Source organism: Lepidochelys olivacea, assembly GCF_965140295.1.
Source record: "Lepidochelys olivacea isolate rLepOli2 genome assembly, chromosome: 1".
NCBI classification, from domain to species: Eukaryota; Metazoa; Chordata; order Testudines; family Cheloniidae; genus Lepidochelys; species Lepidochelys olivacea.
The window spans coordinates 109110638-109124047 of record NC_140411.1 but is presented as its reverse complement, the minus strand read 5'-3'; the positions used below and the strand labels follow the sequence as shown (position 1 = coordinate 109124047).

The 13410-nt window shown below is 39.9% G+C and overlaps 1 protein-coding gene across 5 annotated transcripts in view; it reads right to left on the bottom strand.

Moving 5' to 3' along the window:
• The window catches only part of MYO16 (myosin XVI), a 637262-nt gene that overhangs the window by 24103 nt on the left and 599749 nt on the right, over window positions 1-13410 (bottom strand). For 4 of the 5 annotated variants that reach the window (XM_084616853.1, XM_084616854.1, XM_084616855.1 and 1 more), the window contains 2 exons: window positions 11099-11257; window positions 5166-5257 (listed from right to left, as the gene is read on the bottom strand). In XM_084616853.1, the coding sequence (XP_084472979.1) occupies window positions 5166-5257; window positions 11099-11257 (251 nt within the window). The remainder of the gene's footprint in view (window positions 1-5165; window positions 5258-11098; window positions 11258-13410) is intronic. The other variant, XM_084616856.1, reaches the window with a different exon arrangement.

Genomic DNA, 13410 nt, shown 5'->3' with positions numbered 1-13410 from the left:
AAGGCATGAGGCATTTGTTTTTATCTGGCATCCACTTGCTATGTATATATTCTACTGAACCTGGAAACTTATGACCATGCAGTCACAGAACTGTAAAAGGGCAGTAAAGGTAACTAGTACTGTAAAGTAAAGTAATTAGTGCTGGCTGAAAAAAGGTAAGTATGTTTTGTGAGGTTTTTTTAAAGAAATATTTTTCATTTCTTTTGAAGAAAATTCATTTTTGATAAAACATTTTGAAAAAAAATTTCACTTTGAAATTCATTTTCTTTTGGTGAAATTCATTTTCTTTCCACTCTCCTATTTTTAAATTTTCTCCCTCTTTTCCAGTGTGTGTGAGAGAGAGAGAAAGTGGGATTTTTCTGACAATTCTTAAATGTGAAATGGCCTGTCAAAATTTTTCATTTTAAATTTTTGACAAAATCAAAAATATTTGGATGAAAACGAAATTATTGTCAAAACCCTATTGTTCAATTAAAACAGTTTTTGTCAAAAATTGTCAACCAGCACTAGGGATAATCATCTGAGTAACTGATTTTAATTCTATGGGATATTTGGTGCTAATTCTGAATTATATGAAATCTTCATTATTATTTAAAATTAAAAGCCTCTGGTGCTTTACATGTTATGCTCCTGTAAAAGGACTTGAAATTTGCTCTTTAATGTGTGTATATGTGTGTTTTTGTTGCACTGAGTGTAGAATGTACCATGAGCCACATTACTATAACTTCATCTGTGATATATCAGAGTCATGAGATTGTGTGACATAAGTGAAATTAACTCTTCTCACCTCTAGAAGCAATTCTCAGTACGAGATTTAAAAAAGCGTAAGTATAAAAAGACCCTGCAGGCTAATGAATCAGTTTCCTTTAGCTGAAGTGACAGAGCATCTGCCAAGACTCTGTTTCAGTCCCATGTATGCCTCTTCCTATATAGCAATTAGGATCTTTACAGATCTGTGCAACAATCTTTGTCTGATTACATGTCTGTAAAAGAATTGCTGTTAAGTGATAAAGTGAGGCTAATGAAGTGAAGCATGGTAAAATGACTTACCCTAGGCTCTCATATTGCTAATGTCACCAGCAGTGTGCTAAGAAATGCCAATTGTAATTAAAACAAATCATTGTCAAATACATTTCATAGCATACTCATAATGAGGAATGCTTTTCACAATGTGAATTTTCTCATCTCTCTGCTGAGAAAAATGAACACAGATTTCTTTCAGGAGTTCTTTTCTTGGTAGCAAAACTGTAGCGACATTTTGGGATGCAGGTATTCATTAGAGCAGATTCTATTGGAAAAGCATAAAATGCAAGCCCACTTTCTGTGGTAGAGGTAAGATATCTTCATCTTACTGAAGTTGTATTTAAGATTGCACTTGTAGGTATGAGTTTTGAGAACATGAAATGGAATTTATTTTGGAGACAAGACTTCGGTGAGTGTGTTCAAGTTTATGATATTTGGGTGGCAAGGCATTTGTGTTTGGTGTGGATGTAAACATTGCGTTAACCGGTGAGTTCCTTGATTTTTAGTGTTTTTGTTTATAGGAAGTGCACTTCAGCAACATTACCTTACATTCCTTAACCACTTTACATGAAGTAGCATAAATTAAACAATAATTTCAAAGTGACCACGGTGCAACATTTACTCTCCTTTTGTAACAACTGATATTTACAGTGATTTCTGTACTGTTACATGAACAAATAACAAAGCTTTTACAAAGAGATGGCCTAGTGTGCAGGGGTCGACACTGCTCTAAAAATGATATCTGTGTTCATTACAAGTATATGCCCTTGTGAATTTATCTTACATAAATCTTCAGGAATGCCAACTAAGGAATGGGAAAGAGAGAAGTAAAATCTGGAGTAACCACTCAAGAATTTACTTCCTGTTGACAAATCAGCATATATGGTTTCTGGAGATATTCTGCTGTAAGAAGAAAGTTTTCTTCTGATTTTTTTAAAAAGATAAGAATCTTGATTTCGATTATCTCTTTTCTTTTTTGGAGTTGGTTATACCTGTAAGGCACAGACTTCTGCTGTAGGCAATGTGGTGGATACTGCAATCTTTGGCCCAGATCTGCAAAGGTATTTCTGTGCCTAAATCCCACTGGAATTAAGGGGAGTTAGGTGCCTAAATACCTTTGAGAATCGGTGGCTTTGTTCCTCAAGCAACTACAATACATTGTGAAGCTCTGGAGATTGTGGCTACTGCACAACCTTATTATAGGGTGCAAGGTATGTGGCCACCTGTACCAGAGCAACTCTGGTGGTTGCTCAGGGCGGGGAAGGATAGGGCCTAAGCAACACTTTTGGAGAGGCTAATGTTGTTTTTGAGTGCCAGCATGCCATAGTTTTTGCGCTCTGAGACTAAATACTGCGATTGCCAGAGCCTTTGCACGGGGAATAGAAAAGAATGAGGATCTTTAGACCACCCAGATTGCATACCTATGTAGGGCCTGGCAGAACCCGTTGTTTTTCAAGACTGACTGTGATACTAAGAGTGAAATCCTGGCCCCCAGGGGCAGTGGGTAAATTAGGCCAGGAGAGGCTTGCCCTCCCCTGGCGCTGCCACCGGACCCCTGGTTGCGGGATTTGGGGGGGGCAGTTTTTGCTTTATTATGCCCCATGCAGGTTCCAGGGCGGCTGAGGAGGCAGTATGTGCTATTCAACTTCCTGGGTTCATCAGTAGTCTCTCTAGACTACAGGGAGGTTACTGATGGACCCAGGAAGCTGAGTAGCACTGCCTCAGTGACCCTGGAACCTGCATAGGGCATATCAAAAACTTCTTTGGACCACAGTGAGATGGGCAACCGCATGTGAGGAGGGACAGGCCAAAGCCTTTAGGAAGGAGAAGAGAGCAAGGGGTGTTGTTGCCCGGTGGAGCCCATGGTGTGGTGTACGCCAGACATAGCAGTGTCATGCCTTGTCCTGCCCCGCCCCATTCCTTGCCACTATAGTGATGAGTATCCCCGCCTGTCACGCGGGAGACAGGACTTCGATTCCCCGATGCGGAAGGCGATGCCTTCTGAATGGGGAGAAAGAAATGCTTTGCCCGGCCAGCACATTCCTCACCTCCTCCTTCTATGGCAACTTCTGTTCACACCCCACAGTGCTGATTTTCACCCCCAAAGCGACAAATAGCCAGCAAGGCCACCCCTGCCTGCATGCCCTAGCGAAAGCCTCTATATCGCCTTCTGCCACTGGGCCCAGCTTCAAGGTCTGCACGCTGGGGCACGTTTCAGCGTCACAAAGGGAAATACTCTGGCCAAGGGCATGAGGACAATCGCTCAGCCAAATGGGGTGGCAGCTGGTCAAGGGGCGAGGAAGAGAGAAAAGCAGACAGGCAGCAGGCTGGCCTCCTGTCTTTTTTCCTTTTGTTATGATTTTTACTGTGACAGTAAGGGGGAAACTTGAGAAATACCAATGGCTGACGGTGAGGTTGGTGGCTACCCTGAGAGCACAGAACTGAGCATTTCCCACTCTGTTGCTATGTTATCCGGCAGCTGGCTGTGATCATATAGTGTAGGGATTGGCACTCTTTGACCTGCGGCCCGCCAGGGTAAGCCTCCTGGTGAGCTGGGCCTGTTTGTTTACCTGTCGTGTCCGCAGATTCGGCTGATCACAGCTCCCAATGGCTGCGGTTCACCGTTCCAGGCCAATGAGGGCTGCGGGAAGGGTGGCCAGCACATCCCTCGGCCCGCACCACTTCCTGCAGCCCCCATTGGCCTGGAACGGTGAACTGCATCCAGTGGGAGCTGTGATCAGCCAAACCTGCAGATACGACAGGAAAACAAAGCAGCCTGGCCCGCCAGGGGGCTTACACTGGCGGCAGTGGGCCAAATGGCCGCGGCTCATTGGCTGGGTCGGTGGCAGCGGGGGGAGAAGGTTCGGGGCTTTGGCTGGCCCAAAACTCTTCTGACCAAGGGCGGGGGGCACTCAGGCCTCTGGCCAGCGCGGGGGTCCTTCGAGCAAGTGGGGATTCGTGGCTTTAGCTGCAGGGGAGGGGCAGGTGGTCTTAGGGCTCTGGATTGTGGGGTGGGCGGGGGAAGAGGCAGAGCTGGGGGCTAGCCTCTCCTAGGGGGGCTTCACCTGCCAGCCATGCTGGGCCCATTGAACTCATGGACAAAACTCCCATTGACTGTAGAGCCAGGATTTCACATAGTTGTTTTGGATTGCCAAAAATAAAAAACAAACTAACAATAAAAATCTTATACATTTAGAGAAAGCATATCCTTTACCTTTTAGTACAACATTTTGAAAATTGCATCGTCTAATCAGATCTTACTAATGAGGAAACTCCTCTCTGCTCTAACATATATTCCCCTTGGACTTCATTTGGCAGTTACAGCAAGATTTTTACAGTCTCAGATAAAACCTGGCTCACAATTCTATTTTTTTTTAAAAGACAGGATGAAACATATGAGGCTTACAAATGGAAATACTAATTCTATCTGTTAAGTAAGGTAAAAATAATGGCTTGAAGGCCTAATGCCTGAATAGAATTGAAAAACTGGAATGCAAAGTGTTTCAGGTTTTGTATAAAATACTGAAGAAAATAATGAAGAAAATACATTACTCCAAGTTCACCATTCTTCCCCCACATTTGTTTTACTTAATGTACTTTAAAGTTAATTTTATGTTGGTAATACTTTATATTAAATTCTGTTAATTAAACACAAATATTAAAGTAACTAAGGTGCAATATTTATACTCCTTTTGTACCTAATGATATTTTCAGTGACTTCAATACTGTTGCATGAAGAGACTATATAATTATTCATTTTGTCTTATGAAGCTGATTATTATTCAGGTCTTTCTGGTGCGACAGTGAGTATCTTGGGAGAGATCAGTGTCCTCTTTCCCCCAGGTTGCTGAGTCAGATTGTCTTCCTGAAAATTATACCCTCACAAACCAGCAATTTAAAGTGATATAAACTTTGAATTGTGGCATTAGAAACCTCCAGGAAGATCATCTCTGCAATGAAAAAACTTGAAAAGTATACTCATAATTGTATTTGGCTTAATATAAAGAGAATAATTTAAGGGAAACCTGTATTTTTCAAAGCCAACACAAACATGTGAATAGGGAATGTATGCAGTATGCAGTCTCTGTGAGCATTCTTATTCATTTCAGCAGTGTATATTAGACCATCTTTAAAATATTTACCTGACTAGTGTGGCTCTCCCTGTGCCTTTGATTTGATGAGCTTGCTGTAGTGTTGGCTGACAGTCTTGAATATTCATTTTCCTCCAGTAAACCTAAAGCAGAATAATACTAACTTATAGCCTGACATTCATATAGTGCCAGACTTTCAGCCAGAGACTGAAAACACTTGACATTTTTTACTAAATGAGTATAAAAGACACAAATATGATGACATATTACTATACCCAGGCTTACTGAAATTTTCCAAGAGATAAATTGTTGTTATAACTTATCAGCTACAAACAATACTGTTGGTGTATGTGCTACTTTACAGAGAGAACAATGATGCTGGAAAAGCTTACAATATAGATTATGCTGCTTTTACACCAGCCAGGGATTCTCCCTATGTCAGAGGAATCCCTGGTTCCCTTTCAGAACAATTTCCCATCCCCTTTGTGCCCATGGAACAGTGCAAAGGGGACAGAGCAGAGGGCCAAGACCTGGCTCTAAATGAATTTTCCAAGATCATGTAGGAAGTCTGTGGAAGAGCTGGGCTTAGCACCTTGATCTCCTGAGCCCCAGTCCAGTGTCTTCACCATAAGAACATCCTTTCCTCCAGAATCAAGCTCTAAATTATGTTTGTACACTGCACTCTTTGCAAATTTTTGTGTATTGTATATAAAAGGCATGGTATCTTTAGAGAAATAATCAGAGGTCCAAAATGTAATAAAGCATAAACTAAAATGAGAACTTGTAATACATTGAGTGTTTTGCTTGTGTAAATGGCCCGGGAACCATTCTGTCTTGCAAACTTCTACTTGCCCAATCACCAGAGGTGATTTTTTAAACAGATAAAAAACAACTCTTCTGTATGTGGATATTAATTTTTTGTGAAACAGAGGTAATTGATAAATTATCAGAATTTTTTTAAAAAAATTAGCTAATATTCTACAATCTATATTGATCTCACACCAGTTCTATACTGATGGCTCTTCAGTGATTTAAGGGGAGTTATTCCTGATTTATCTCAGCACATATGATTAAAGAATCATCCACATTCTTTTAATAATGTATAATGCTATTTTGAGTGGACACTGTAAGAGCTAATGTAAAATACTGGTGTGATTCAAGAACATCATCAAAATGAACTAAAAATATTTTCTTAGCCACTAATGGTTTTTTGAAAAGAATATTGTAGTATATCTTACACATTAGGACACTGTTAAAGGATAGCCTTGATCTAAGTCCCAGGCATCAGTGATTCATCTGTTTATTTCTGTGTAAGGTACTTAGATAAGATGTCTTATCAAATAAGCACAGTTTCCATGTACACTGAAGTTCAAAGAAGTACGTCAGCATGTACATGGAAAGCAGAGAGCTGGTGGAGTTTGGAAAGATTAATGGAGTTGTAGATTACATTCTGAAAGGTTTCCTTTACATACACTTGGGTAAATATTAGGACACCACAGCTGTGCACTGAATAAGACCTTTGCTTAATTCAGCACAAAGTTGGAAACATCAGTTTAGCAGGGACACAACCATTAGAACAAAAGTTGCTTAAACCAGAGGCTCAGGTCTGAGCACAAATCATGGTCTCTGGGTTGGATTTTATTGAGGAGCTTCTGGGTTAACCCAAATTAACACCAGCTTTACAAAAGCATCCGTATTTGTCTCCTTCCAAACACTTTGACAGGCACTAAATTCAAAAATATGAAACCCAGAAGTCTATCCATACAGGTTGGCTCCTATATTTCCTGAGACTTCCTTGCTCTAGTTTTCTGGTTAGTACAGCTCTCTTTTCTCTCTCAACACAGCTTTCTTCTATGCCAGTGTTTCTCAACCGGGAGAAAGTGGGGGTCACATCAAACTTTCTCGGGCAGTGCAGCGAGCCTTCTCACTCACTCACAAGGTCACAATGCCACTGATTCAAATTTGGCTCAGTCACCTCTCTTTTGTGTTGGACGGGTGCCTGAGCTAAATTCCAGCAAGTAGTGTTGTGAGCTGGTATGCACAGTTGCAACGCTCATTAGCACTCTTCAATGATGAAATTGAGAAATACTGCTCCGAAAACATTATAGATATTAAAGTATGTGCTTTTAAAAGTATGTGCTTTTCCAAGCCTGTTCACAGTTAGACAGCAGGATCAAAGGTATGATTTATTTAAAGTAGAATTCCCTTTATTGGAATGAATATATTAAGGGCCCCTGTTCATCTAGATTACATTGGGAAGTCCCATTTTGGGGAGGACGTTTCAAGGAAAAAAAAATGGTTAGGAGAGAGTGTGACTCAAAAAAAGGTAGAGACCCCCTGTCATATGGCATTGATTCTAATGCCTTGTCTCCACAGGAAAGGGTTTTTTCTTACAGCAGTACTGGTAAACCCTCCTAGCGGAGATGCAGCTTATAGCAGCAAAATAGCTTTTACCAGTTCCCTGAACAAAATAAACTATTCTGGCAAAAAGACATCTTTGCTGATATAAATGAGTTTACAGTAGGGCTTTTGCTAGCATAGTTATGTCGGTTAGAAATGTGATTTTTTTTCACACTCCTAATCTCACAGCTATGTTGGCAAATCCTTTAAGTGTAGATCAGGCCTAAATAAGCAACCTCTGGAGCTGCCACTGAATCCTGGTTGGAAATTAATACTTGACATGCCTAGCTCTTGTTTAGCCTAGGTTATGTCTTCACTGCAGAGTTAACTCGACTTATCTACACTTGAGTTAATTTCTCTCAAGCTAGCCTACCCCAAGAGTGGCCACACTGCAAAATAACACTTCAACCTGTGATAGCAGCACAGAGTGGTTGTGTCAGCAGCTTATGAACTGTGCTAATTTGAATGCTAGCCTACACTGCCTGATGAGACAGCCAACTTGAATTAACAACATCACGGAACTCGAGTTAATGTGTTTTGTGTGTGGCTAGGACTTGAATTAGGGGTGACCCTTGTGTTATAACTTGAGTTAGCTCTCCAGCGAAGACAAGCCATCAGAGGGGCCTCTTCCTAGGGTGGGGCTGACTGCAACATAGTTTGGGGATTTGTCTCCCGAGTTCACAAAAAGACCTGAATGTCCCACCCAGTATAGTCAGTTTATTTCATAGTGGTTATAATTAATCATTTTTCTTAATTTGTTATTCCCAGCTCTCTTCTACCACATTTTAATTAATATTTGGAAGGGATGAACAGTAAATTTCCATACACTGAGAGTCTATCAAGTCCATACACTGAAGTCTATCAAGATCCTGGATATATTAGCCCACTCTTCAGTACTTGAGCACTTTCTTCCATGAACTCTGTTTTTTTATTATTAGGACCTGGCACCTTTCAGCTGTAGGCCATGAAGTGCAAGATGGAATTTCTGCTTATTGTCTGTGTTGAGAAACATTTATGTGATTCTTCCTGTTAAACTAAGAACGTAGGTCTGGAGGGTTAGTGCTTTAGGAAATGTCACAGTTCTGTTGTGGTACTCTGCTGTTCCATGCTGTTACTGCAAACACTGAAGGAAGACAAACTAAGAAGGAAGAGGATTACAATATATAAAAATGAAAAACTTCCATTAAAATTCCATACTAATTCAACTTAGCTTCTGAATGTGATACAGCAGTCGTCTGTTAGGAGGTTGTGCCAGTCAACTTTTTAGCTGCTTAGTAATGGTTTTCTAAGGAACTCATCAGATTCCTTCATAAGTAAGATTAAAGTCTTGCAAAACGATTAGTCTTTTGAGTATAATAACTTTAAATTTCTTTTATTACACTACATGCTTCAGAGGAGTGGTATGGTCACTTCACTCTTCATGACAGCAAAGGACAAGATTTTATTTAAGAAATTGCTTCAGTGTTTGATTAAATGAGTAATGTATTCACCTGGATTTCTACTTCTAACTATGGAAATCAGAGTGCTGGTACATCTCAGTACTTGGTAGTTTTTATTTATAGTCTAAATATCATATATTTAATAGTGCATTTTATGCCTTATATTCCACAAAGGTAGCAGAGTTTGGTGAGCAGTAAAAGAATAAAGTAAGTCCATATTTTAAAATGGGATAATTCTTATGGGCATATTCTCAAATGTCATCATTCTTCAAAGATACCCAAGAAAAGACAGACTTTAAAACAGTGAAGAAGCTAAGCTGTCATAACTGAAGGACTTTTCTACATTTTTTTTTAAATAGATCATCTTTGGAATCATTGATTCCTTTAATCCTTCTTCCAAAGTGTTCCAGAGGTTTTTCAATTTGTTAAATGATGTAACCATCATTATGGCTGGAAAATAAGAATTCTGTTTTGTAAAAAAAATAAAATAAGGTTTTGGAATTTGGTTTCATTCCAGTTTATGGAAAGAAACTGAAACCTTTCCATTTTTTTCTAAAAAAATCAGACAGAGAGACCCACCCATCCCACCCTGTAATAGCCAATAACTTGGGCACTCATCACTGATTCAGAGCAGAGATTTAAATATGCGTCTCCCACCTCCCAGGTAAGTTTCATAAGCAACAGGCTATTCTCTAGTGGGATGGGCCTCTCTCTCATTCTCTTCTGCTGGAGCTGTTCCACCTTGTATATATAATCAAATATTAGTTGGACCAAAATGCTAGAGATTGACTCTGTGAATTAGGGGTTAGGGTACTCACATAGGATGTGGGAGACCCATGCTCTTGTTCCTGCTCTAGAGCTTGGAGCTTCCACATCTCTCCTGATTAACATTCTGTCAAAATTGATCTGTTTCTGCAAAAAATTTCAGTTTCAGCAAATCAGCATTTTTGAATGAACAAAACGGTTGGAAAATTCCCAATCCGCTCTAATCATTACACTTTTCTGGTCACACTATATATTAAGGTTCTATTTATTAATAATTTTAAAAGGGTCGATAAATTATTAATAGACGTTATAAGCATGTTATCAATGTGAGTAGTGTATGGGTTATTGATGGTTATAGCCCATCAATAGACATTATAAATGGTTACAAGCAAACTATAACAACTGATTAATCATTTACTAGAGAAATTCTTAATAATTTATTAACCCTTTATAAACTATTCAGACATGTACATTTAATATATAAGATGTGACTTCATTTCTTAACTGTCAATAGTAAGCAAAATTAAAAGCCCATTTAAAAGATCTGGGGATTTAGGGCTCAATCCTGTAAAGTGCTGACCTCTACAATCCCTTCAGGCCATTAAAAAATACTACTAAAACCCTAGATGGATAAGAATCTAAAGCCCAGTCCACACATAGATTTTGTACCAGTATATCTATTTTGGCTCAGGGTGTGATTTTTCCCCTGAAATATTTATACTGATACAACTTCCAGTGTGGATAGTTATACTGGCATAGATGTGCCCTACAGTGGTATAGTATGTTCTCCTTTCCATACAGGAATGGGCTATACTGGTATGAGCACCTTTATCATGATATAACTGTGTCTACACTAAGGGGGTTGTACTGATTTAACTATCAGGTACAACTTTTGTGTGTAGACAAGTCCTAAATAGATTAAAATGAATGGGTTTTGGGCAATTAGTGCCTTGCAGGACCTGGCTGTCACTGCCTAGGTACTTGTAAATTTGTATTGTTTCTTCAGTGCCACTTACAACCACACGTTACTCAGCTTTAATTAGCAGGAAAACCTGTACCAAGAGAAGAGTATGTTTTCCATTTTCAATGCACTTTACATTGATTAGAAGAGCAGAAATCTCAATTCTCAGTTGCCCACGCCACTCATATGAGCTAGTGAGCTAACTACAAATTCCTCAACAAAGGCAATTCTGTGTCATTCACACTCAGTTATTATTGAAGACAGGCTTACCAAGTCATAAATACCAAGTTAAGCCAGTTTTTGATTGATATTTTGCAACTCAAAACGTTCTAGAGTTTGACTATATCTTAAAAAGCTCATTCAGAAAACCACTTCAGCAATTTTATGTTAGAATGTTTTTCATATTAAAAACTGCTTACCATTTGAGACTGAATTTCCATTTTCAGCAGTTACGGAAGTGGACAGTGGATTAGACGATTCAGTTCCATGGTTGTTTGCATTTTTATCTTGGGTTTCTGATCCAATTTCTGATGTGTTGGGATCTTCTCTGCTTGTCAAGTTCATATTAGTTTCAACACCTGATATAAATAAACAGCCGGTCAGCTTTTCACTGAATAGTGTATTTCTCTCTCTTACACACACACACACACACTAACCTGGTATCAACTAATCAAATTGCATTTTAACATGAATGTTAAGTAAACCCTAAACCCACTAGAAAACTGATGAAATAATAGAAAGGGGTTTCTATTAGTGATTTTTCAGGCAAAGACAATAATCAAATACAATCTAAAGTTTATAATAGCGAAGAATTAACTGGGTTTCATTTGTGCTGTTTCTTTTCATGAAAATATCAGTTTACAAAATCAAACACAAGCTTTCCTCCTTCTACAATGCATGATAATCTCTTGCTCTGAAAGTTCGTGGCAAACATACTGCCTATATTTTAGATTCAACTCTATTCTACATAGGTTCTTATACTGTCCTTACTACTGCACTATCTCAGTATATTACACTAGTGCATTAAGTGAGGTGACTAACAACTATCACATGTGGTTTCGTCTTTCTCTCACCTTCTCCCAGGGGGAGAATTTCAGTGACCTTTTACACAAAGCCAAACAAATGGCAAATACCCGTTTTCTGCCATGACAGTTCTTTAAGAATTCTTCCTCCTAAGATAACCAAGAAAAATGCACAAAAGTCCAGCATCTTAAAAAAGTAGACACAAAACTGTCACAGACATAGTTCTGAATCTGTCCCTCTAATATCATTCTAATGTCTCACATCCTGGATATAAGGCTCCACTGCCTAGCACCTTTTGTAGCCATTGACAACTGTGCAAAGGAGGTACAAGTACTACCAGATCAGAACGGTAGCCTTGCTGTCCTAATGTGGATGATGGTAGCTGGTGCAGTGGAGAATCAGGTGTCTCATCTTTATCATTCTGCTTTTTCCACTACGGTCTGCAGAAACAAACATAGGTACTGCCTTGAAATAATGTCAATGCACTGGACGGGAACTTAAGATAATTGGGTTCAACTGCTGCCACAAACATTTTACGTGCTTATAAGCAAGTCATTTAATCCATCTGTGCTTCAGTTCCCTCTGTAAAGTGAGGATAAGAATAGTTACATTTCCTTGTCTCACTGTCTTGTATATTTAGACTGTAAGCTCCTCAGGGCAGGGACTACGTCCTACTATGGGCTTGTGCAGTGGCATTGTACTGATCTTGGATTTGGTCCTTTAGATGCTACTATAATAACAACCACCATCATCAGGGAGCAAAATAAGTGTACATAGTTAAAGTGTAACCTCATAAGCCTCCTTGTCCTCCTCCTCATCAAGTCAAATCCCAAAGCGACACAGCCTCTTTACAGCTTGAGCCCCACCCGGACTGATCTCCAGCTAGGTCCATAAGACAGCCTGGCTCTGACAGATAAACATAATTCTAAAGCCCTGGGGTATGGATCCATGCCTTCCCATAGATACTTTCATTTCTCCCCAAAAGACAAATTATGTCTATAACACATGTGCACATTGAACCCCTATGCAAATGTAAGGAAAACTGAAATTAAGGTAACTCTCTGTTCATCAGATATGTCTCCGATATCACTCCGATGTCACTCTCCCATATTAGATGATTTAGGAAAAAGAGCTAGAGCCTCAGCAGATTCTGCCTTGCATACAGTAGAACATTAAAGAATGTGAAGTAAATACTTGACTTAGCCTTGGTAGTAGCAGGTTGGCTGTAAAGTACAGCTACATATTATAGCTTATATAAAATTTGTCTGAAAAAGAAACTCCACAAATCTTTAGCTGTCAATAGTCAATACAGTTGCCTATAGATCAGGAATTGGCCACCTTTGGCACCTGCCTCGCCAGGGTAAGCCCTATGGTGGGCCGGGCTGGTTTGTTTACCTGCTGCGTCCACAGGTTCAGCTACTCGCAGCTCCCACTGGCTGTGGTTCGCTGCTCCAGGCCAATGGGGGCTGTGTGAAGCAGTGGCCAGCAGATCCCTCGGCCTGTGCCACTTCCTGCAGCCCCCATTGGCCTGGAGTGGCCAGTGGGAGCTGCGATCGGCCGAACCCGTGGACACAGTAAGTAAACAAACAAGTCCAGCCCGCCAGGGGGCTTACCCTGATGGCCTGCGTGCCAAAGGTTGCCGATTCTGCTATAGATCACCATAAACCACCTACATAATTACTATGCCTCCTATTACATAGAAAGTAGA